The 22,981-nt window shown below is 42.8% G+C and overlaps 1 protein-coding gene and 1 long non-coding RNA gene across 2 annotated transcripts in view; one reads left to right on the top strand and one right to left on the bottom strand.

The window, feature by feature from the left end:
- Window positions 1-2,535: 2,535 nt before the first annotated feature.
- LOC138949016 (kynurenine formamidase-like) overlaps window positions 2,536-22,981 on the top strand; it is a gene marked incomplete in the record, with an annotated part of 28,319 nt that continues 7,873 nt past the window's right edge. The window contains 6 exon segments of the mRNA XM_070320711.1: window positions 2,536-2,660; window positions 11,838-12,063; window positions 13,172-13,296; window positions 13,926-14,016; window positions 18,359-18,469; window positions 20,326-20,380. Of these exon segments, the coding sequence (XP_070176812.1) occupies window positions 13,276-13,296; window positions 13,926-14,016; window positions 18,359-18,469; window positions 20,326-20,380 (278 nt within the window).
- Window positions 10,813-11,547, bottom strand: LOC138949017 (uncharacterized). Its single transcript, XR_011450144.1, has 2 exons — window positions 11,300-11,547; window positions 10,813-10,942 (listed from the first exon to the last, which is right to left on the bottom strand). It is a non-coding gene; the product is annotated as an uncharacterized lncRNA (long non-coding RNA).

The raw sequence follows: 22,981 nt of genomic DNA on the forward strand, positions 1-22,981 counted from the left end.
TTTCACAATGACCGTAGTCCGCCGCTAGTGCAAAAGGCAGTGAAAGTGACGAGCCTGTTAGTGTTTAGCGCGGTAGCGCTTGCGCTGTGCTGCATATGCTAGCACGCTTCACTGTACCTCTCTTCGTTTTAATTTTCAGAGCTTGTTTTTAATCCAAACGTATCATATATATATATGTTTTTGGAATCAGGAACCGACAAGGAATAAGATGAAATTGTCAGTTTTTAAAACGATTTCGGACATTTTATTTTAATCATAATGTTTATATTTTTAATTTTCAGAGCTTGTTTTTAGTCCAAATATAACATATTTATATGTTTTTGGAATCAGAACATGATGAAGAATAAAATAAAAGTAATTTTGGATCGTTTTATAAAAAAATAATTTTATTTAAAATGTTCAAATTTTTAATGATTAAAGTCATTAATTAATTTTTAAGCCTCCATGCTGAAATGCAATACTGAAGTCCGGCCTTCTTCGGAGATTGCTTGACCAAAATTGCAATCAATTTGATTGAAAAATGAAGGTGTGACAGTGCCGCCTCAACTTTTACAAAAAGAAGGATATGACGTCATAAAAGACATTTATCGAAAAAAAGAAAAAACGTCTGGGGATATCATACCCAGGAACTCTCATGTAAAATGTCATAAAGATCGGTCCAGCTAAATTTCAATCAATTTGATTGAAAAATGAAGGTGTGACAGTGCCGCCTCAACTTTTACAAAAAGCCGGATATGACGTCATAAAAGACATTTATCGAAAAAATGAAAAAAACGTCTGGGGATATCATACCGAGGAACTCTCATGTAAAATTTCATAAAGATCGGTCCAGTAGTTTACTCTGAATCGCTCTACACACACACACGCACAGACACAGACACACACACATACACCACGACCCTCGTCTCGATTCCCCCTCTATGTTAAAACATTTTAGTCAAAACTTTACTAAATGTAAAAACCATGTGATTTGCACATAACGGATGCAGAAAACCAACGTGAAATATCGATGCGAATGACTAGAACTTGAGTGGAGCAAAAAAATTGAACATTTCAGGTTTGCGACCGTCAAAGAAGAGAGAGAGAGAGAGAGAGAGAGAGAGAGAGAGAGAGAGAGAGAGAGAGAGAGAGAGAGAGAGAGAGAGAGAGAGAGAGAGAGAGAGAGAGAGAGAGAGAGAGAGAGAGAGAGAGAGCCAACAGCCACATGAACAGTCCGCAGTCTTCTTCTTCTTCTTGTTGCCGCTACACGTGGAGACCAGTCCAATTTAGAAATGTAGTGGTCATCTGCAGGGACGCCGCCGTGCCGTACAGCTTATCCTGGATGGGGGTCGGCTCCGGCCATATCTTCCTTCTCAACAACTGGAAGTTCCCGCAGTCTTGTAGGACTGTGGTGGGTGTCCTGCTCTGCTTCTCCACAGGGACACATCGGGGATGGCACAACTTTCAGCTTTGAGTGGAGGTGTTTGTTCAGCCTGTTGTGCCCTGTTCGCAGCCTAAAGATGGTAACCTGCTCTGGTCTTGTGAGCAGGTGAAGGCTGTCTTTTTGAGCCGGGGTTCGGAACAGGGCTTTAGTGATGGTATTTAGCTCGGCAAGGCTCACGGCGTTGTCTTCTTGTTCTTTTCTTGCACCGGATTTTGCCAGGTCATCGGCTTTCTCATTTCCCTCTATGCCGCAGTGTGAGGGGATCCACAGTCCGCAGTGATACGCGGCGCACAACTGAGACTGGGGTGAGTTGTTTTGTTGTTGTTTTTTGACGAATACACTGCATGGCGGTTCGGTTCTTGAAGATGTAGCCGTGTAGAGATTTAGCAACCTCTCGCTTGGCGTCTCATTTGAATGCTTCCTGCCCTATGCCCCCTTTCCCACGCATATTATTATAGTAAAGGCTATTAGGCATTAGGGCACGATGCCTCGCTCGACGCGGTGCGACCAGACACATCCAAGAGATAAGATATTATTATCTGTATGTCATACAGCAGTACCTGCGATGTGTGGACACTCCCATGAGAGGACACCTCCCTTAAAAGTACACCTTCGATCTCTTGTCCCTTTTTATACTATCTCTACCAAACTGAGTATACAGACTGTCATGAAAGGCCACCTGCACTGAATGTAGGGACACTTTCGGCTGGTCCCAAGGGTGTCCTTTCATCGCCGCAGGTACCACTGTACAGGGGCGGACGAGGGGGGGGGGGTGCACAGGGTGCAGGTGCACCATTTTGCTTCAAAGTGCACCCAACTGGAAAGCGGAGTGTTGCTGCCGCAATTTAGGCCCTGAACACCCAGTGGTATAAGGGAAAGAATCGTCGCATTTCTTCTGGTCAAGAAATTATCGGATAGTTCCCCCTTGCTTGACCGCGACTGTTTGCACTTGTGTATATCCTCTGAGAAAATTAGTCCGCCTTTAGTATTCTTTATCTTGGTTTTAATTGTTATTATTGAGGACATGAACTTAGTTAAGGTTTTGTTTTTAAAGACTAGTTTTATGTTAAACTATAAAATGTATGTACTTGTTACGTAAATTGTTCGGTTCTATCAGCGCCGGTTTTGAAGGCCGTGTAAGCGTGAGTTCAGTTCGTGCCAGCCAGACTAGAGGCACTACCTTGCTGGGCTATTCATGTCTCACCTTCGCTGTCATCATATCTAGAGAGAAGACGAGGTACGAATTATGTATGGGTCGTTTTGAATGTATGCGTGTAACTAAACCAGAGTAAAGCTTGCATGGCGGCGTGTGTTTCAAGCTTGGGTTGATTTTAGTGTTTTCTTTTACTTTGGTCAACAAACTGATTTTATTTTGTCAATGTGATATCCGATAAACAGTGTGATATATTCTCGAAGTCGGACATCCGGGTAACAAACCACGTGATTTCATTGACAACCGCAGCGGCCATGTTAACGTGGTTGAACGAAACAACATGCCGAAGAGTTGTTGTGTATCCGGATGTACAGTAAATACAACAAATTCTCCTGGTTCCAAAAAATATTAAAGGAAGAGAATAAAACTGTGACACTGTACGCCCAGACGAACAACAAATAACATTGAAGAAACAAGACACAGTGGCTTGCCAACAAGACATGCGCTACCAACCAGCTAGCAACCAAAATAAACAAAGCACATAGAGAGCAATCGGACCGACCTCCTCAATAAAGGAGGCGGCCAATGGCCATATGTACTCAGTTTGTTGTGGTCACACTGTCAGTGCAGAGAGAGAGCATACATAGTGCGTGCTTCCATTTTCTTTTATTTTACGTTTTGGGGGAGTTTGTTTCAGAACTACACGAACAATAACTAAAATCATATTATTTTAAATCCACAACTGGTAGTAGTAGTAGTATGTAGGGGCGGCTATATTTGTTAGCCGAAGGCCGCGAGGCCTTATTGGTGCCCCTTCTTTGTCAGATACTTTGCATGCCTAAATCTAATGCTTTCAATCAAAGTCGTAAGAAATTTTGGAGAATTGTCCAAGAAGTTTTTGAAGGCGTCTACTGTGGGTGCGAATTTTATGTTAGCGGGTAGTGCATTCCAATTGTTAGCAACTCTATGAGAAAACGAAAACTTGCGCTTGTTAGTCTTACAGTGTTGAACAAAGATTTGTCCCTGGCTGTTTCTGGTGTTGTCTGTCTGCTTGAATGTGAATATTTTGTGCATGTCAATATCATCCACCCCATTTATAATTCTATATGTTTGTATTAGGTCACCCCTTGTCCTCCTTCCCTTGAGAGAGTGGAGGTCTAAGTATTTGAGTCTGTCCGCGTAAGACTTATCACGGCACTCCTTTAGAATTTTAGTTGCTCGACGCTGCACCCTCTCAATTGTCTGAGACTGCATGTCTCTTGAGGAATGGGCTCCACACCACATTTGCATATTCCACCAGTGGTCTCACAAAGGCTTTGTATAGCTTTAAGAAGGTGTCCTTGTCAAGAAATGAGAACGTTCGTTTGATAATGCCAATCCTCTGATTAGCTTTTGACACAACTCCTCGAATATGCGGGTCGAATGACAAATTGCTGTCGAAAACAACACCGATGTCCTTTTCCTCATCACATTCATTTATTTTTTCAATAGCATCATTGACAGTCATCACGTAGTCATATTTGGGATTCTTTTTACCAGAATGCAGAACATTGCACTTTGAAACATTAAAAAATAATTTCCATTTATTTGTCCAATCCTGAAGTAAGTGTATGTCTTTTTGCATGACTGAACTGTTTGTTGCTTTATTGTACAGCTTTGTATCATCCGCAAATATCTTCACTATACCACTAACCACATCTGGTAAATCATTAATAAACACTGTAAATAGAACCGGCCCCAAAACGCTGCCCTGTGGAATTCCGCTGAGAACTGCTGCTTGGCTCGACGTTGCCTGGTGTGTTGACGTTTGACAAGTTGTTTTCTTGGGTTAATGAAAGTTGATTCTTAACTAAGTTAAGTTTGTTAAACGTTGTATTAATGAATTTTGAATGCCCAGTGTATAAGTTTGTTTGTTCTTTTGTGGAATTGTATAAAGGTGAAGATGTTGACAACCACACCATATTTGAACTAACTGTGCTTTGTTGTTATTTCTGTAAACTTTCTTTTTCTTTTTCTTTTTTATTATAAGGGGTCAATTGAAATAATGAATCTTTCAACTGGCTTCATTGATTTGGCAAGCAGCCCTGAAAGTCCCACAAATAGTGAACTCGCCTTTGGCTAGTGATTCTGAAAATGTACTAGCCAGAGAGCAAACTTTATTTGCCAAACCAACAATTTTTTTCAGCAACTTTACTCGCATTTGGCAAGTAGATGAACATTTCTACTCGCCAGTTACATGTTTCTACTCGCCATGGCGAGTAAAATACTCGCCACTTTCAGGTCTGACAAGGAATTTCTAACCCTGATTACATTTCGATATAAGAAGGCTTAGGAACCCCCTATTCCTACCCTCTGCACTCAACCATAGATATCCCTTACACATCTATGACTCAACCCACTCACCGTCACCAAGCCAATCGCATGTTTGTGTGAGTGCTGCCCGAAAAAAAAATCACTGTACTCAAGTTCTGCTTATTTGTTTACTTTTCGTTGAGAACTGAAGAAAAAAGTGAATTATATATCAACTGTTTTGCCACTGTCATTACACATCACTGACACATTCAAACGGCCAAACATCTAGGCCCTACACAATTAATGAAGTTTCATAACTTTGATGAAAGCTTAAAATTTCATTCAAGTTGACCTTTTTCTTTGCTCTTTTTTTGCTTTCCTGTTTTTACTTATTTCCCCCTCCCCCCCCCCCCCCCCCCCCTTCTTTTTTTTTTACCTTTCAAAAAAGTTCCTTATTCGCCGCTGCCACTTCGAAACCGTAACCTTCACATGTTAATTTTCTTTCGTTTGCTTGCGCCTGTGTAGAACGAACTGATTTTTGATCAAATAGTTGTACACATCGTGGTATTCCAACGTCGGCCATTGTTTGGGATTGTTTGTCCATGCGTCGGCTGGTTCCTTAAAAGGACACATATCCACTCCAACCAACTCCAGCTTAGCCAAATACCTTGTTCTGGCTTCAACAGGCAACCCTTCTTGATAGTCGTACGACATTTTGTCTGAGTCTGAGTGTGCTTCTTTCAACCACGCTCTCTGTAGTCAGGGAGGTCACGTGGTTTCCGGTTTACTTGTGACGTCAGTCCGACTTGGAGAATATAGGCTCTGAGCGATGACGTCACGTTTCTAACCCTAACAGAACGCGTCCGCCATTTTGGGAAGCTTCCGCCTTTGTCCTGCTTCGCGTCACTCTCTCCGTCTTTGTGCACTTTTGATTCCGCTGTTCTCGTCAATTATACCATATCTGACGCTGTTGTTTTAAAGATTGATTTGCTGAAGAATAATACATTTGACTGCTTTCAGCATTTACCTTTTTTGTTATACATTTTTGTAAAACTTAAACAGCGTGTGTGGTTTGTGTGTGTGGTGTGACTGTTGTTGTGTGTGAAAGTGGTACAGTTTGTGTCTGTTTTCATAAAAACCTGCCTCTGGCTTAATTGGGAAAAAAGTGTGTTTTTCAGAAACCCCAATAGTGCTCAGGTTATAAGCATGCATTTTTTTTACAAAGATTTTTTTGTAATTCATTTGAATACCACTTTTACCAGTGGCATGTTATAACTTGAACTTGAACTTGAAGTTTACTATGAGGTAGGCTGTGTAGCCTTTACATAGGTCCTATTACTAGACTGTAGCATGCGTGGCGGGCTATTCTACAATCTAAACGAGGCAGGTAGGGTTGTACATAGAAGTACTGTGGCGCCAGAAATTGTCTATCCTGGTCTTAAAGCTGTTGACTAATGGCGCTGTTACTGCCTCTTCAGGCAAACTGTTCCAGGTGTTCACTACTCGCTGGGAGAAGTAATTGCTTCGTACGTTCAGTCTACAGTGGTCTTTGCCGAGTTTCAGAGAGTGGCCTCTAGTGTCTCTACTGCTGATGGGCTCAAAGTGGGGTCTGTCCGCTTCGTACATGCCGTGCACATACTTGAAGGCATCTATCATGTCGCCCCGCAGGCGACGGTGTTCCAGGCTTGGAAGTTTCAGAGCTTTCAGCCTCTCACAGTAGGGCTCGTCTTTCAGACCTGGAATGAGTTTGGTCGCTCTGCGTTGCACGTTCTCCACTTCAGCACATAGCGTCTTGTGGTGTGGCTGCCACACTGAGTGCCCGTATTCCAACTTGGGTCGGACCAGACTCTTGTATAGTTGGATGAACATTTCCTCCGTCAGGTAGTCAAAAGTTCTCCTGATGACGCCCACGATCTGGTTGGCCTTTCCAGAGACTATGCTGACGTGTTCTTTGAAGCTCAGTCTGTTGTCGACGTGCACACCCAAGTCTTTCTCCACCTCACTCTCCTGTAGCTCAATGTTGACATCCACCCCTCCCCTCTTCCCCTTCATAAAGTACTTTGCCTCGGACTTCTTGTTGCCGAGCTTCAAGACGTGGCACTTCTTTGGGTGGAAGCGGAGCAGCCAGTTGTCCGACCACTGTTGTAGACTGTCCAGGTCATGCTGTAGTGCCTCTGGCCCCCCCTCTGTGTCGCTGCGAGTGTAGACCTTCGTATCGTCGGCGAATAGGCGGATAGGACAGGAACACACCTCCGGCAGGTCGTTGATGTAGATGACGAAAAGTAGAGGCCCGCAAACGCTGCCTTGCGGCACGCCGCTAGTGACTTTAGCTTGCTGTGAGGATGCTCCGTTGACCACTACGCACTGGGTTCTGTCCGTGAGGAATGACTCCACCCATCCTAGGACCTTTCCTTGGATTCCGTGGGCCGCAACTTTCGACAGCAGACGTTTGTGAGGCACCGAATCGAACGCTTTCATAAAATCAGTGTAAATGATGTCCACACTCCCGCCAGCGTCAAGAACCTCAGTCCAGGCATCCAACACATCCAGGAGTTGAGTCACGCATGACCGGCCTGCGACGAAACCGTGCTGCTCTTTGTGGATAAGGTTATTCTCTGCCAGGTGCTGCATGACTCTCTCCCTCACTAGACCCTCCATCACTTTGCACAGGATACAGGTCAGGCTCACCGGTCTGTAGTTGCCTGGGGTCAGGCGTCCTTTCTTAAAGATAGGAGTCACCGTAGCTCGTTTCCAGTCGCCTGGTACTTGTTCGGCTGCCAGAGAGCGACGGAAGAGTTCCGCTACTGGGTGTGCTAGTGAGTCCGCAGCCGTCGAGAGTACCAAGGGGCTGATGTCATCCGGTCCACCCGCTTTGTTCGTCTTCAGACCCTGGAGCTTCTTCTTCACCTCCTCGTCCTTGATGTCGAAGTCAACGAGTGCTTCTCCGTAGTTGTAGGTTGGAGGCTGTGGTAGTGGGCCGTCATCTTCATTGGTGAATACACTCTGAAAAAAAGTGTTGAGCAGCTCTGCCTTGTCCTGGTCTACTGTGGCTCGATTTCCGTCCTCTTTCTTTAGGTCGCCCACGCCCGATCTTGTCGAGGTCTTGGACTTCACGTATGACCAGAACATCTTGGGGTTGGTCTTGGCGCTCTTTGCGACAGTTTTCTCCAGCTTCTTTTTTGCTCTCCTGCAGTCTGCCGATGCCCGATTCCTTGCTCTTACATAGGCCGTGTAGTCCTCCCCACTCTTCGTCTGTAGCCATCGTCGGAACAGTTTGTGCTTGGTTCGTACTGAGGTCAGCGTGCCACCATCCATCCACTTCTGCCTGCGACTGCCTTGTGTGTTGCGTTTCGGTACTGCCTTCTCAACTGTTATGAAAACATTCAAAAGAAAATGCACACATACAAAGCTATATACAATGTCATTCACAGCTGCACTGATACCAACACATCCACACAAGTTAAGAGTTCTTCAACATGAACAGAAAATCAGCTTTCAAAATTTATTTTCATTCTTAGTATTATTTACATCAATCCGTTTTACAATACAATACCAGGGATCGCGCTAGCTTTTTAAAAAACGCGTAAGTCATACGCAACGAAACGAAAAAACCGCGTCACGGGCCAATATTTTTGCGTACTACGAAAACACGTACAGACACAAACAAAACACGCACGAAAGACTTAAAGACACTCCTTACCTAAATACGGCGAGTTTTCCTGTCGAACTCTGCGCACGCCTGTCGAATAACACCCCTGCTGTCTCCAACCTTCGGGCCTTGCGAGTTTGTTTCCCGCTCTAATACGACTAGACACACTTTCCGCCTTTTGGAAGCGCGAGATGGGAGAGCAGCTAATGTCTGTTTCATTATCCGACAAGACATTATCTGGTAATACCCTCGTTACGTTCGTTTGCGATACTTCAATGCAAAAAGAAACAGACTTTAGTTTTGATGCGCAGATTTCATGTGTGTCGTCACTTCTCGAGCCCTATAGTCAGTTTCAGGATCGGGTGATTATTAAGTCAGAGCAAAAGCGCTGCGTGAAGACAAGAAAAAGTTACAATATTTTTGCGTATGGCTTATGCGGCGCGGCGAAAAAACCGCGTCAGCGACTTTTAAAATGCGTCAAATACGCAAAAATCGTGCGTAAACGCGATCCCTGAATACAATATACTTTAATGTCCATACGGAAAATTTGTCTACAACTGATCGCAACACATACACATTACATAAGAATACACATATCAACTAGGCCACATTAAAACAGATGAGTAAAACTATAGATTTCACACACGGAGCACCTTAGCAAATCTTACACTTCACTAATACATCAGGTATTGCACAAGCTCATGACAATATAAAAGAGTGAGAGATGAACCGATAAGAACAAAATGATAAACGAATCCAGCACTAAAATCCCCCCACAAATAAAAGACCTATCTCAACAAGTAGATAAAGAGCATTAGTAAATTTAAAGAGTAGCGTCGTAAGTATTGGTACTGATAAAGATCACATCAATAACACTAAAACACTAAAACAATAGACACCATAATACTATACTAAAACTAGCAACCATACACACACATCCACACACCCCCTCCCACACACTCACACACCGGCACACATACACACACAAATGTTTACAAATTGCATTTGCTTACAAATGCAAATTTATAATTAGTGACTCGCACAGGAAGATTAATTTACCATGAGATTTGTCAACAACTTCAAAGCTTTGCTTTAAAATAAAGGTAGCAACACAGATGTATCGCCGACTCTTGTATCTTATATACTATGGTTTTGTCTACATTCACTACACTGCCTTCGAGTTCAATTCTAACTGACACGTCACTTCCAGGTGAAACATACGACGTGACATTCTTGTCTGCATTGCCTGGAGCTGCCTCATGCTCTGCAGAGTTCACCCTAGGGATTTACCACACTTGGGCTCATGTTGGTCAAGGCGCAACAGACAAACACAATCTTGTCCAAGAATGTCACATCTTCTCCCTCACATGGAAGCAACATGTCAATTGGAATGGTATCTGTTATTATACTGTATTTCCCCCCAAGGTTTCCAATGACTCGCTCGACATGGATGCGCAAGTGCGCAAGTTTCCTCGTTTCTTCTATAGACCTTGCTTCCATCTGACACTTCCCCCGAGTAAATGCTGGTATTTTTACCTCGGCACACATCAAACCGACACTCTTAATATCAAACCCCCTGTCCGCAAGAACTAAGTCACCAGGCAATAGCTTGTCCAGGAAGCCACATTCCTCTGTAATATGACGATCCGTTGTACTCCCCCCCCCCCCCCAACCCTTGGAAATGAAAGAAATCTGTCAAAACAGTCAATGATCACAGCCACTTTGTTCCCAAACGTCTCCACAAACTGATGTGGCATACACGCCCGCAAACACTCGCGTCCTGGCCATGGTACAAATGGTGTCATCTGCGTGTACATAACACAAAGAGTATCCTTGAACCCACTGGCTATCGTAGTTCTGTGGATGCCAAACAAGTACGCAATATGCAACACAGGCAGTTTCAGACGCATAAATACCACAATCAGAAGCTGGAAAGGTGACAGCAAGCGCCCCTGAGGAAGATGAGGGGACAGATAGTTCAGCAGAACTAGAAGAGTCGCATAAAATGGTAAACCAGTATAAAAACGTACTTTCTCGTTGTCTCCTTGAAACGACTCTTCAACGATCTCCCTGCTTGCTAACTTTTTCTTGAGCTCTCTATTCTCTTCCAACAGTCTGTTGATCTCTCCTCTCATCATGTCTCGCTCATGTTCTAACTGAGTTACCTCCTCTCTCAGCCTGGTGTTTTCCCCATCTTCCATCTCTTCATGATGACTATCATCTTCTGCATGCACGTCACCACCTTCTGCTTCTCCGTTGTCTATCATGACAGCTTCAGTGGCCTCCTGTAGCAGCTGTTTTGTTGCGGCTCTGTTCTTCTGTCGCCCATGACGCCCTGTGTCGGTGGTCTTCATCTCGCTGTGTCCAAGAAGGAGTGAAGGTGCCCAGTCGGGGTCAGTTTCCATCATCTCGTATGATGGCTTACCTGCAAAACAGAAAATAAACTACATGTAGATTAAATCTGTATCTAATTTCATTCTAATGAATAATGAAAGTATTTACAATTTAGAAAGTCTCCAAATTTCTGAAGTCCTCTCTGTACATAGTCTGAAACTGATTCCTGTACTGCACTTCAGTAAAGGCATTTATTTACTGTCACTGTGTCAGTTGTTACTCCTTGCACTGACATGACAATCTGGTCTGTCACATTGTGCACATCAGTACCTAAGTCAGTAGGTGACGAGTGGTTCGGTGTGCACATCTGAGCAACTTTACATGAGAAAACAACATTACAATATTATAGTTACAGTGTCATTGAACAAAAAAGCAAAACTGTTCGTACCTGAGTGAAAATGCTGTGAGCAGACGCGCATTGCTGAGGAACTCCTCTCGAAAGTGATGTTTGTTCGCCTGATCGCTGAAATCCACGCTCTTCTTCTACGCTTTGTGACATCTTCAACTTTTGGTCCTTCGTGCGATTTAACTTTCGGAATTCTGAAAAACCGTATTCCGTGTTCAAGCTTTTCTCCCTTAGAATTATGGGACGACACCGTGCAATGGAACATACAGCAACGCTTGCCTGGAGCCATTTTTGACTGATCGCCTGCGCGAAGCGTGTGTTTACGTTCATCGGCTTCCCAACATGGCTGCCGCGGAATGTGTGACGTCACGCGCTCGGAACCTATACGATAAACAGTGTGATACATGACAAACAATGTGATAAACTCTCGTATCTAAATCAGTAAATGCATGTTATTTATAACTCGATATCACTGTTTTTACTCCTGCTCGTTTCGTGTGCTTTATTCCAGTAAATGCATGTTATTTATAACTCGATATCACTGTTTTTACTCATGCTCGTTTCGTGTGCTTTATTCCAGTTTTTACGGCTCTGTATGAAAAATAAACTGAAGATTCCATATACTCCGTGTTGACGTCTTAATGTGAGGCAGCGACACGGATACTTGTTTTCCCCTGGGCTCAACTGACGCAGGCTGGCTTTGTTTGCCGTGCGCTGCGATCCACAGGGGCCTTGAATCAACTTGCACTTGCGCCTGGTGGGACTGAAGAGAGAGTAATTGTCATCACTGTGATTTGAATGAAGCGGTAGGTCGATCGGTTCAAGATGTTTTTCTGTTGAGACTGTTCATTTCAGGGACCAGTTTTGAATGAAGAGCGAGTATGGAATGGATATCCAACTGAAACCGAGTCTCTCTCTCTCTCTCTCTCAGGACACCCACACACACACACACACACACACACACACACATTTCATATCTTGAAACTATCGCTATCACTGTCACAATATGTACCATACAACAGTCGCCCAAGGTCAAGTTACCCTCACTGTTCGATCGCTCTCTGCATGAACGCGGGCGAGGCACTAGCAGGGATTTGAGGCACTACCAGGGAAACAAGATGAACAATAAATCAGACGATAATTCATTGACGTATCAAATACAGAGAGAAAAAGCGTCTGCGCCACAGTCAGATGCATCATTTTGGGTTTCAAAGCCTCTGCCTGTAATAACGTAAGGCAAATCATTCATTGGCACGTCTGTTCGTGCTTCTGGCTGCTCGACTTCGTCACAGCAACACAGGCACAGAAACAACCGTGTGGCGATTCCTTTTGCTCTACAATACTGTTCCGATGTTCACACGACGCACATTCATTCTTTTTCATGTGCCTTTGATCAGCGTCAGTGCAAGTTTAGCAACAGTGGAACAAGGGAAGAACAAGTCGCTTAAATCGAAATCAATACATTCAGTCAATCTCTGTTTCTGTGCCTGTGTTGCTGTGACGAAGCCGAGCAGCCAGAAGCACAGAATGACCGTGACTCGATCATGATCAGTGAACACATTGCATTTTCCCCCCACCGCCGGCGGCCGACTCGGAGATAGCGATTACACATTGTCTTGGCCCGTACCAGGCGTAACACAAGCCAAATGAACCTAATTTGCATAATAATACGGATTTTAGAGCTTGTTTTCAGTCCAAACTTAACATTTAATACGGTGTGTGTGAGTGTGTGTGTGTGTGTGTGCAGTGTCTGAGTCGGTTAAACGTTCCATAAACTTTAACCTTCTGCGTTTTCGATTCTTATTTTTGGAACGTTAGCAGTAGCCTATTTATCTGTTTTGGATTTCTGTTTGACATAATATACTAATAAGCTGTTTTTATTTGCTTGGTTTTGTTTTTGTTTTGTTTTTTCAGTCCTTCATGACATAGGCCGGCCTATAACCAACTTTGGACTGGAAAGGAGACAATCACACGTGTTTTGCCTTTTAGTTGCTGGAACTGTTGACTGAGATTCAATCATGACTTCCATTCCCAAGCAGGTAATTCAATTTAATCCGTTCACATTCAATAATGTTTTGCCCCATCCCCAGAAAATCCAGGTCCACGGTGGCCAAACTACTAGCAGCAACAGTCGCGCTATACCCATGCAAGTGTGTGTGTCTTAACTTGAGGTGTACTCGTGAGCCACCTGTACTTCCAGTAGAAGGACCAAGGTCTTTTACATGCCACAGTGGTTACACGGACAGTGGGACATGGGTTCCGTCTCAGTCTGAGTCTGCACAAAAAGTTCACCCGTGTCCGTACCGGTGTCACGAACTGAAACCTCTGCTGAACAATCATTCTCATTGCGGTCAATGCGCATGCACCAATCTTGGACTTAAAAAATGCGACCCTTTGACTGAACGAACCATGGGTTAGGGTTAGGGTATGGGTTAGGGTTAGGTTGTTCATGACCTGATTAATCTCCCACTGTTAGTGTATGCGCATTGACCGCAATGAGAAGGATTGTTCAGGCAGAGTTTTCAGTTCGTGACACCGGGTCCGGATTCGAACCCGTGTGTGTGCGTGCGTGCAAATTTATGTAAGAGTGTGTGTGTGTGTGCGTGCGCGCGCTTGCATACATGTATTTTCGTACGTGCATGTATGTGCATGCATGTGTGTTTTGCAGGAGCTGGAGTACCACTACACACCCAGCCGATGGTCACACCGAATGGGCCCACAACAAGTTCTAGAATCCCATGTCAAGGTTACGAGCGATGGTAAGACGCCAGAGTCTGCGTTTTGTATTAGCACTTCTTCTGGTGTGTGTGTGTGTGTGTGAGAGCGAGCGAGGGGTGTGGGGATGACGCCGGAGAGAGAGGGGGGAGAGAGGGAGGGATAAAGAGAGAGAGAGAGAGAGAGAGAGAGAAAGAAAGAGAGAGACTGCGTGTGTGTATTTCGATGTTTGGCTGTGCGCGTACATAGTTATCATTCTTGAATCCCTCGGTTCCTTCTGTATGTGTCCGCATGTGTGGTTGTTTGTTTGCTGTTACTTATGTTTTAAATCCGTTTTGCAGCATCTGCCAGGCTTTTAAAGGCCCAGTCTGCCTCAAATGTTTACAGAACGATTTAAATCTTCTCACGAAAAAAGCAGTTCTAACCTGATATGGAACACACTTGCAAAAGCATTTTTAACAGCATTAAATGACACAGTTCGTTTTAATGGCCATTTAGCTTGGGTAAACCACACACCTGATTTCGTGGTTTATTTTACCCCTGAGCAATCGTGGACCCATGTCACACATTTTCCTTTTTTTCACAATTTAGTTTGTGATTTCAATGCGACTCGCTGTATCTGCAATAGCACGTAATTGTGTACCTCTGAATCTAAAATGCAACAAACGACTGCGAGTCGCACGAACTTATCGGCTGCGGTTGGATTCAAAGAAGCAATTAAGCGTTATGCAGAAAATGCGTCCGCTTGGGGAAACACAACCCTTCTTTTAAAACTTTCAAAACTTCGAGTTGTACTGATCTTGTCTTGATGAAAAAAGAAATCTTTTACGATTTAAGAATGTTTGTGTTACAAGCTGTTATTTAGATTTTAAAAGTTAGTTCTAGCGCCAAAACGAGGCGTCCGATTGTGGTACTAGACAATCCGGCTGGCCACGCAAAAATAAATTCTTTGAAAAATGATCGCTCTTTACGGAGGGCACCTAGGATGTTCTCAAGCGGTGAGTGTTTAAACGAAAGGGTGTTTGTACTGTGTGTAAAAGCCTGACAGTGTCTGTGACCAGAAACTGATGGTTTACGTGAAGCTGAGTGTGCCTTTAATTGGTATTTTCTTAACGGCACCATGATTATAACGCAGTCTTGACACCATTTAAACTAAAAATAAAGGAAAAACGAGGATGGGTACAACATTGAATAAGATAAATACGATTGAGTCATACAAATAAAAGAGAAGGATATTCGTACATAGTTTCCCATGAGGCAGAAGTCACCTCCCATAAAGGACTGTTTCTGTTGTACCTATGTCTGTTGTCGTGACCAAATATACCTGTCATGACAGGCCGCTTGCTATTCAGGGACACTTTTTGCTGGTCCTAATGGCGTCTTTTCATCGCAGGTTCGAGGACACAAGAAGAGAAGGACAGTGCTATCTGCTGTCATGATTATTTTCACAGGCGCACGAGGAGAAGGATAGTGATATTTGCTGTAATGATTATTATCACAGGCGCTCGAGGAGAAGGACAGTGCTATCTGCTGTCATGATTATTTTCACAGGGACACGAGGAGAAGGATAGTGATATCTGCTGTCATGATTATTATCACAGGCACACGAGGAGAAGGATAGTGCTATCTGCTGTCATGATTATTTTCACAGGCACACGAGGAGAAGGATAGTGATATCTGCTGTCATGATTATTTTCACAGGGACATGAGGTGAAGGACAGTGATATCTGCTGTCATGATTATTTTCACAGGGACATGAGGTGAAGGACAGTGATATCTGCTGTCATGATTATTTTCACAGGGACACGAGGAGAAGGATAGTGATATCTGCTGTCATGATTATTTTCACAGGCGCACGAGAAGGATAGTGATATCTGCTGTCATGATTATTTTCACAGGGACACGAGAAGGATAGTGATATCTGCTGTCATGATTATTTTCACAGGCACACGAGGAGAAGGATAGTGATATTTGCTGTCATGATTATTATCACAGGCGCTCGAGGAGAAGGATAGTGATATCTGCTGTCATGATTATTTTCACAGGGACACGAGGAGAAGGATAGTGATATCTGCTGTCATGATTATTTTCACAGGCGCTCGAGGAGAAGGATAGTGATATCTGCTGTCATGATTATTTTCACAGGCGCACGAGGTGAAGGATAGTGATATCTGCTGTCATGATTATTTTCACAGGCACACGAGGAGAAGGATAGTGATATCTGCTGTCATGATTATTTTCACAGGCGCACGAGGTGAAGGATAGTGATATCTGCTGTCATGATTATTATCACAGGCGCTCGAGGAGAAGGATAGTGATATCTGCTGTCATGATTATTTTCACAGGGACACGAGGAGAAGGATAGTGATATCTGCTGTAATGATTATTTTCACAGGCACACGAGGAGAAGGATAGTGATATCTGCTGTCATGATTATTTTCACAGGCACACGAGGAGAAGGATAGTGATATCTGCTGTCATGATTATTTTCACAGGGACACGAGGAGAAGGATAGTGATATCTGCTGTAATGATTATTTTCACAGGGACACGAGAAGGATAGTGATATCTGCTGTAATGATTATTTTCACAGGGACACGAGAAGGATAGTGATATCTGCTGTCATGATTATTTTCACAGGGACACGAGGAGAAGGATAGTGATATCTGCTGTCATGATTATTTTCACAGGGACACGAGAAGGATAGTGATATCTGCTGTCATGATTATTTTCACAGGGACACGAGAAGGATAGTGATATCTGCTGTCATGATTATTTTCACAGGCACACGAGGAGAAGGATAGTGATATCTGCTGTCATGATTATTTTCACAGGGACATGAGGTGAAGGACAGTGATATCTGCTGTCATGATTATTTTCACAGGGACATGAGGTGAAGGACAGTGATATCTGCTGTCATGATTATTTTCACAGGCACACGAGGAGAAGGATAGTGATATCTGCTGTCATGATTATTTTCACAGGGACACGAGAAGGATAGTGATATCTGCTGTAATGATTATTTTCACAGGGACACGAGAAGGATAGTGATATCTGCTGTCATGATTATTTTCACAGGGACACGAGGAGAAGGATAGTACTAGTGATATCTGCTGTCATGATTATTTTCACAGGCACACGAGGAGAAGGATAGTGATATCTGCTGTCATGATTATTATCACAGGCGCACAAGGAGAAGGATAGTGATATCTGCTGTCATGATTATTTTCACAGGGACACGAGGAGAAGGATAGTACTAGTGATATCTGCTGTCATGATTATTTTCACAGGCACACGAGAAGGATAGTGATATCTGCTGTCATGATTATTTTCACAGGCACACGAGAAGGATAGTGATATCTGCTGTCATGATTATTTTCACAGGGACACGAGGAGAAGGATAGTACTAGTGATATCTGCTGTCATGATTATTTTCACAGGCACACGAGAAGGATAGTGATATCTGCTGTCATGATTATTTTCACAGGGACACGAGGAGAAGGATAGTACTAGTGATATCTGCTGTCATGATTATTTTCACAGGCACACGAGAAGGATAGTGATATCTGCTGTCATGATTATTTTCACAGGCACACGAGAAGGATAGTGATATCTGCTGTCATGATTATTTTCACAGGGACACGAGGAGAAGGATAGTACTAGTGATATCTGCTGTCATGATTATTTTCACAGGCACACGAGAAGGATAGTGATATCTGCTGTCATGATTATTTTCACAGGCACACGAGAAGGATAGTGATATCTGCTGTCATGATTATTTTCACAGGGACACGAGGAGAAGGATAGTACTAGTGATATCTGCTGTCATGATTATTTTCACAGGCACACGAGAAGGATAGTGATATCTGCTGTCATGATTATTTTCACAGGGACACGAGGAGAAGGATAGTACTAGTGATATCTGCTGTCATGATTATTTTCACAGGCACACGAGAAGGATAGTGATATCTGCTGTCATGATTATTTTCACAGGCACACGAGAAGGATAGTGATATCTGCTGTCATGATTATTTTCACAGGGACACGAGGAGAAGGATAGTACTAGTGATATCTGCTGTCATGATTATTTTCACAGGCACACGAGAAGGATAGTGATATCTGCTGTCATGATTATTTTCACAGGCACACGAGAAGGATAGTGATATCTGCTGTCATGATTATTTTCACAGACACACGAGGAGAAGGATAGTGATATCTGCTGTCATGATTATTTTCACAGACACACGAGGAGAAGGATAGTGATATCTGCTGTCATGATTATTTTCACAGGCACACGAGAAGGATAGTGATATCTGCTGTCATGATTATTTTCACAGGCACACGAGGAGAAGGATAGTGATATCTAATGTCATGTGTATCTTCGCAGGCACGAGTGAAGCCAAACGGTGCCTGGAGGTAAAAGCAGGCATCAGTTACGGCAGCACAGACAAACAGAAGCTGGATGTCTACTCTCGGAAGAATTCAGCAGGGAAGAAAGGTGAGGGAACATAGGGTATTGATGGGACTAAGACAGTCAGGACAATTAACTTTAAAGCCACAGTAAGTCCTTGTCGTGAATACAGTTCGCTTCAATGTCAGATCTGGCAAGTTTTTTTTACATTTGAGACGAGGGTCGTGGTGTATGTGCGTGTGTGTGTGTGTGTGTCTGTCTGTGTGTCTGTGTGTGTAGAGCGATTCAGACTAAACTACTGGACCGATCTTTATGAAATTTGACATGAGAGTTCCTGGGTATGAAATCCCCGAACTTTTTTTTCATTTTTTTGATAAATGTCTTTGATGACGTCATATCCGGCTTTTCGTGAAAGTTGAGGCGGCACTGTCACGCCCTCATTTTTCAACCAAATTGGTTGAAATTTTGGTCAAGTAATGTTCGACGAAGCCCGGACTTCGGTATTGCATTTCAGCGTGGTGGCTTAAAAATTAATTAATGACTTTGGTCATTAAAAATCTGAAAATTGTAAAAAAAATATGTTTTTTATAAAACGATCCAAATTTACGTTTATCTTATTTTCCATCATTTGCTGATTCCAAAAACATATAAATATGTTATATTCGGATTAAAAACAAGCTCTGAAAATTAAATATATAAAAATTATTATCAAAATTAAATTTTCCACATCAATGTAAAAACACTTTCATCTTATTCCTTGTCGGTTCCTGATTCCAAAAACATATAGATATGATATGTTTGGATTAAAAACACGCTCGGAAAGTTAAAACGAAGAGAGGTACAGAAAAGCGTGCTATCCTTCCCAGCGCAACTACTACCCCGCTCTTCTTGTCAATTTCACTGCCTATGCCGTGAGCGGTGGACTGACGATGCTACGAGTATACGGTCTTGCTGCGTTGCATTGCGTTCAGTTTCATTCTGTGAGTTCGACAGCTACTTGACTAAATGTTGTATTTTTGCCTTACGCGACTTGTTTTATTTTTTAAATGGGACCATCCATCGACCGCAACACACGTTTTCCCAAAATCAACATCCTGACAGCTTCCTTGCATAATTGAACATTTTTTTTAATGAATTCATTTGCTTAAAAGGCCACTCGTGGCTTTTACAATATTGATTGAGCATCTAGGCTGCTGATTTTTGGTATCGATCTCATGTAAAAGTCTACCAGCACGGTTGGCCTAGTGGTAAGGCGTCCGCCCCGTGATCGGGAGGTCGTGGGTTCGAACCCCGGCCGGGTCATACCTAAGACTTTAAAATTGGCAATCTAGTGGCTGCTCCGCCTGGCGTCTGGCATTATGGGGTTAGTGCTAGGACTGGTTGGTCCGGTGTCAGAATAATGTGACTGGGTGAGACATGAAGCGTGTGCTGCGACTTCTGTCTTGTGTGTGGCGCACGTTATATGTCAAAGCAGCACCGCCCTGATATGACCCTTCGTGGTCGGCTGGGCGTTAAGCAAACAAACAAATAAACAAACAAACAAACAAACAAACAAACAAATGTAAAAGTCTGGCCGCGGCCAGATCTGAGACAGTGAGCCAAACGCTTCCATGGGAAGGAATGTGCCTTTAACAGTGAAGATGGATCTGAAGTATAGGGACGACAATGGCGGCCCCGGTTCGAGGATCTTGTCATCTGAGACTGAAATGTCTGTGCATAAGTTTACGCAAACGAAGTCTTTGTGGAACATGCCAATGTGCTCAAGGAGTACAAATCAGTACCTTGGTAGTCAAGGCAGACACCCTGGCCCCTACACAGCTACAACAGCCTACACAAGCTTGTAAAACGCATTATCTGCTTCTGGTCGATTGTAATTACGGCAGAACCTGGTTGAATACAAACTTCAGTGAGGATTACAATAGTAAGATATGGTTTGGTTTCAGGTTCGCCTATCTTTGTGTACATTCATGGAGGCTACTGGCAGGAGAAAGTTGTCAAGTGAGTCATTCAAATACATATTATTCGGTCTATTAGTCAGCAAAACTGTGCGTCCTTGCATCAAAAACGCACTAGAAGCCGAAAAAACGTACTCCACAGTCATGGAGGGGGTCCTGCGACGCTCTTGACCTAAAATGAGCGGCCCCGGGACGCACTGCATATCATGTGTACCATCAGTACTTTTTTGTGTGAAAATGTTCTGCCATATCTGCACTCACACAAATTAACGGAGTTGGTAATATAACCGATATGGTTTGTTATGACATCACATTTTTTTTAAAGGGCTCAGACAGTTTCAAAAAGTAGGCATTTCTTTGACATGAGTGCTTTAGCGGTTATGTGTCGGCGAAGAATGTGCCTTCTGAAAGCAAGAATTTGACCCTCCTGGGCCGCTATTGCGCGGGTCTGCTATTGCGTGGGTCCGCTATTGCGCGGGTCCGCTATTGCGCAGGTCCGCTATTGCGCGATGACTATTAAATTCAACTAATCTCTCACAGTGTAACAGATACCCAAAGCCCAGAGACGCAGCCTAGAGAATACTGTGCTGACAATCATTCAAACGTGTTTCATGTATATTATTAAACAACAAAAGAAAATAAAGAGGTGTCACAGAAAGAGGGAAAGAACCATGTCTTATTCCACAAAATTACTTTTGCAATCCCAACATTCAAAGCATCGAGCTCAGAAATACTACCTTATAAATCTCAGGTGGTCATAATATAATACCAACAAATAAACTGACAAAAATGTTGACATTGCATTTATTCCAATCTTGAAAATAAAATTTAATTCAGAACAGTCACTGGCATCCTGAAATCATCTTTCGTCTTCTCAAAGAAAAAAAACCCTAACTAAAGTAAGTTGGAATAACAAAAATAATGCATGAGTAAATGCCAGTCACTTTTCGCATTTTCCAAAGACCTGAACAAAAGAAAATCAAGAACACCTGTTCTCTAACTCATTATGAAAATAAAATAAAAAAACATATTACATAAAAAACTTAATTATTAAACAAACAAAATAAAACCTTAAATTTAGCTTAAACAATAAAGCAACCAACACAAAGAGCTTGCTAATAAAACAATGTCATTTTGTCGGTTCCTGATTCCAAAAACATATAGATATGATATGTTTGGATTAAAAACACGCTCAGAAAGTTTAAACGAAGAGAGGTACAGAAAAGCGTGCTATGCAGCAAACCATTACCGCGCTAAACAGGCTCGTTAATTTTACTGCCTTTTGCACGAGCGGCGGACTACGGTCATTGTGAAAAAATGCAGTGCGTTCAGTTTCATTCTGTGAGTTCCACAGCTTGACTAAATGTAGTAATTTTGCCTTACACGACTTGTTTTTTTCTGTAAAAGAGAGAGAGAGAGAGAGAGAGAGAGAGAGAGAGAGAGAGAGAGAGAGAGAGAGAGAGAGAGAGAGAGAGAGAGAGAGAGAGAGAGAGAGAGAGAGAGAGAGAGAGAGAGAGAGAGAGAGAGAGAGAGAGAGAGAGAGAGAGAGAGAGAGAGAGAGAGAGAGAACTTTGAACTTTATTTACTTATCGAGGGTAACAGAATAAGCAAAATATACATGCTTTTTTTCGTCCGGCCCTCGCCCATTGAGGGTAACTCGATTAATAACAAGAAGAAATAGAAGTTAAGTTAATTACAATACAATGTATATAATTAACATGTCAAACAGTTAAAAAAAACATTCAAAATGCATTATGAATATCAAGCAATGATGTATTATTATCACATAATTATTTACTTGTTTCCAAGAGAAACAGCATATACATTTCTTTGAAGGAAGTTTCACTGAATTGCATTTTAATTAAATCAGGAATGGAGTTCCACAATAAGGCGCCATAATAAGAAAGACTTGATTTGTAAAGGTCAATTCTAGGGGTTGGGGTAATTAATTTGTTTAGTTTTATTGAATTATTCAGTTTGAAATTTGAGGCAATGAATGTAGGTGCATTCCCTGACATAATTCTATGCATCATTACACCTTTGTTATAGATGAATCAGACATAGAGAGAGATGCATTTTTTAAAAGAATTAATTTTACAGCTCGTCTATGTAAAGAGCACAAGTGTTTCAAAGTGTTTGCACTTGCAGAGTCCCACACTGTGGACGCATAATCAATAGTTGATTGAATATATGCCTGAAAAAACAGTTTCCGTGTGCGTAGGTCTAGAAAGTGTTTAATTGTTGATAACTGATATATTTTTTTAGAAGTATTTTTACAAAGTGTATCTAAATGTTTTGACAGAGAGAGAGAGAGAGAGAGAGAGAGAGAGAGAGAGAGAGAGAGAGAGAGAGAGAGAGAGAGAGAGAGAGAGAGAGAGAGAGAGAGAGAGAGAGAGAGAGAGAGAGAGAGAGAGAGAGAGAGAGAGAGAGAGAGAGAGAGAGAGAGAGAGAGAGAGAGAGAGAGAGAGAGAGAGAGAGAGAGAGAGAGAGAGAGAGAGAGAGAGAGAGAGAGAGAGAGAGAGAGAGAGAGAGAGAGAGAGAGAGAGAGAGAGAGAGAGAGAGAGAGAGAGAGAGAGAGAGAGAGAGAGAGAGAGAGAGAGAGAGAGAGAGAGAGAGAGAGAGAGAGAAAGAGAGAGAGAAAGAG

The sequence above is a fragment of the Littorina saxatilis genome, linkage group LG15 (assembly GCF_037325665.1).
Source record: "Littorina saxatilis isolate snail1 linkage group LG15, US_GU_Lsax_2.0, whole genome shotgun sequence".
NCBI lineage: Eukaryota > Metazoa > Mollusca > Gastropoda > Littorinimorpha > Littorinidae > Littorina > Littorina saxatilis.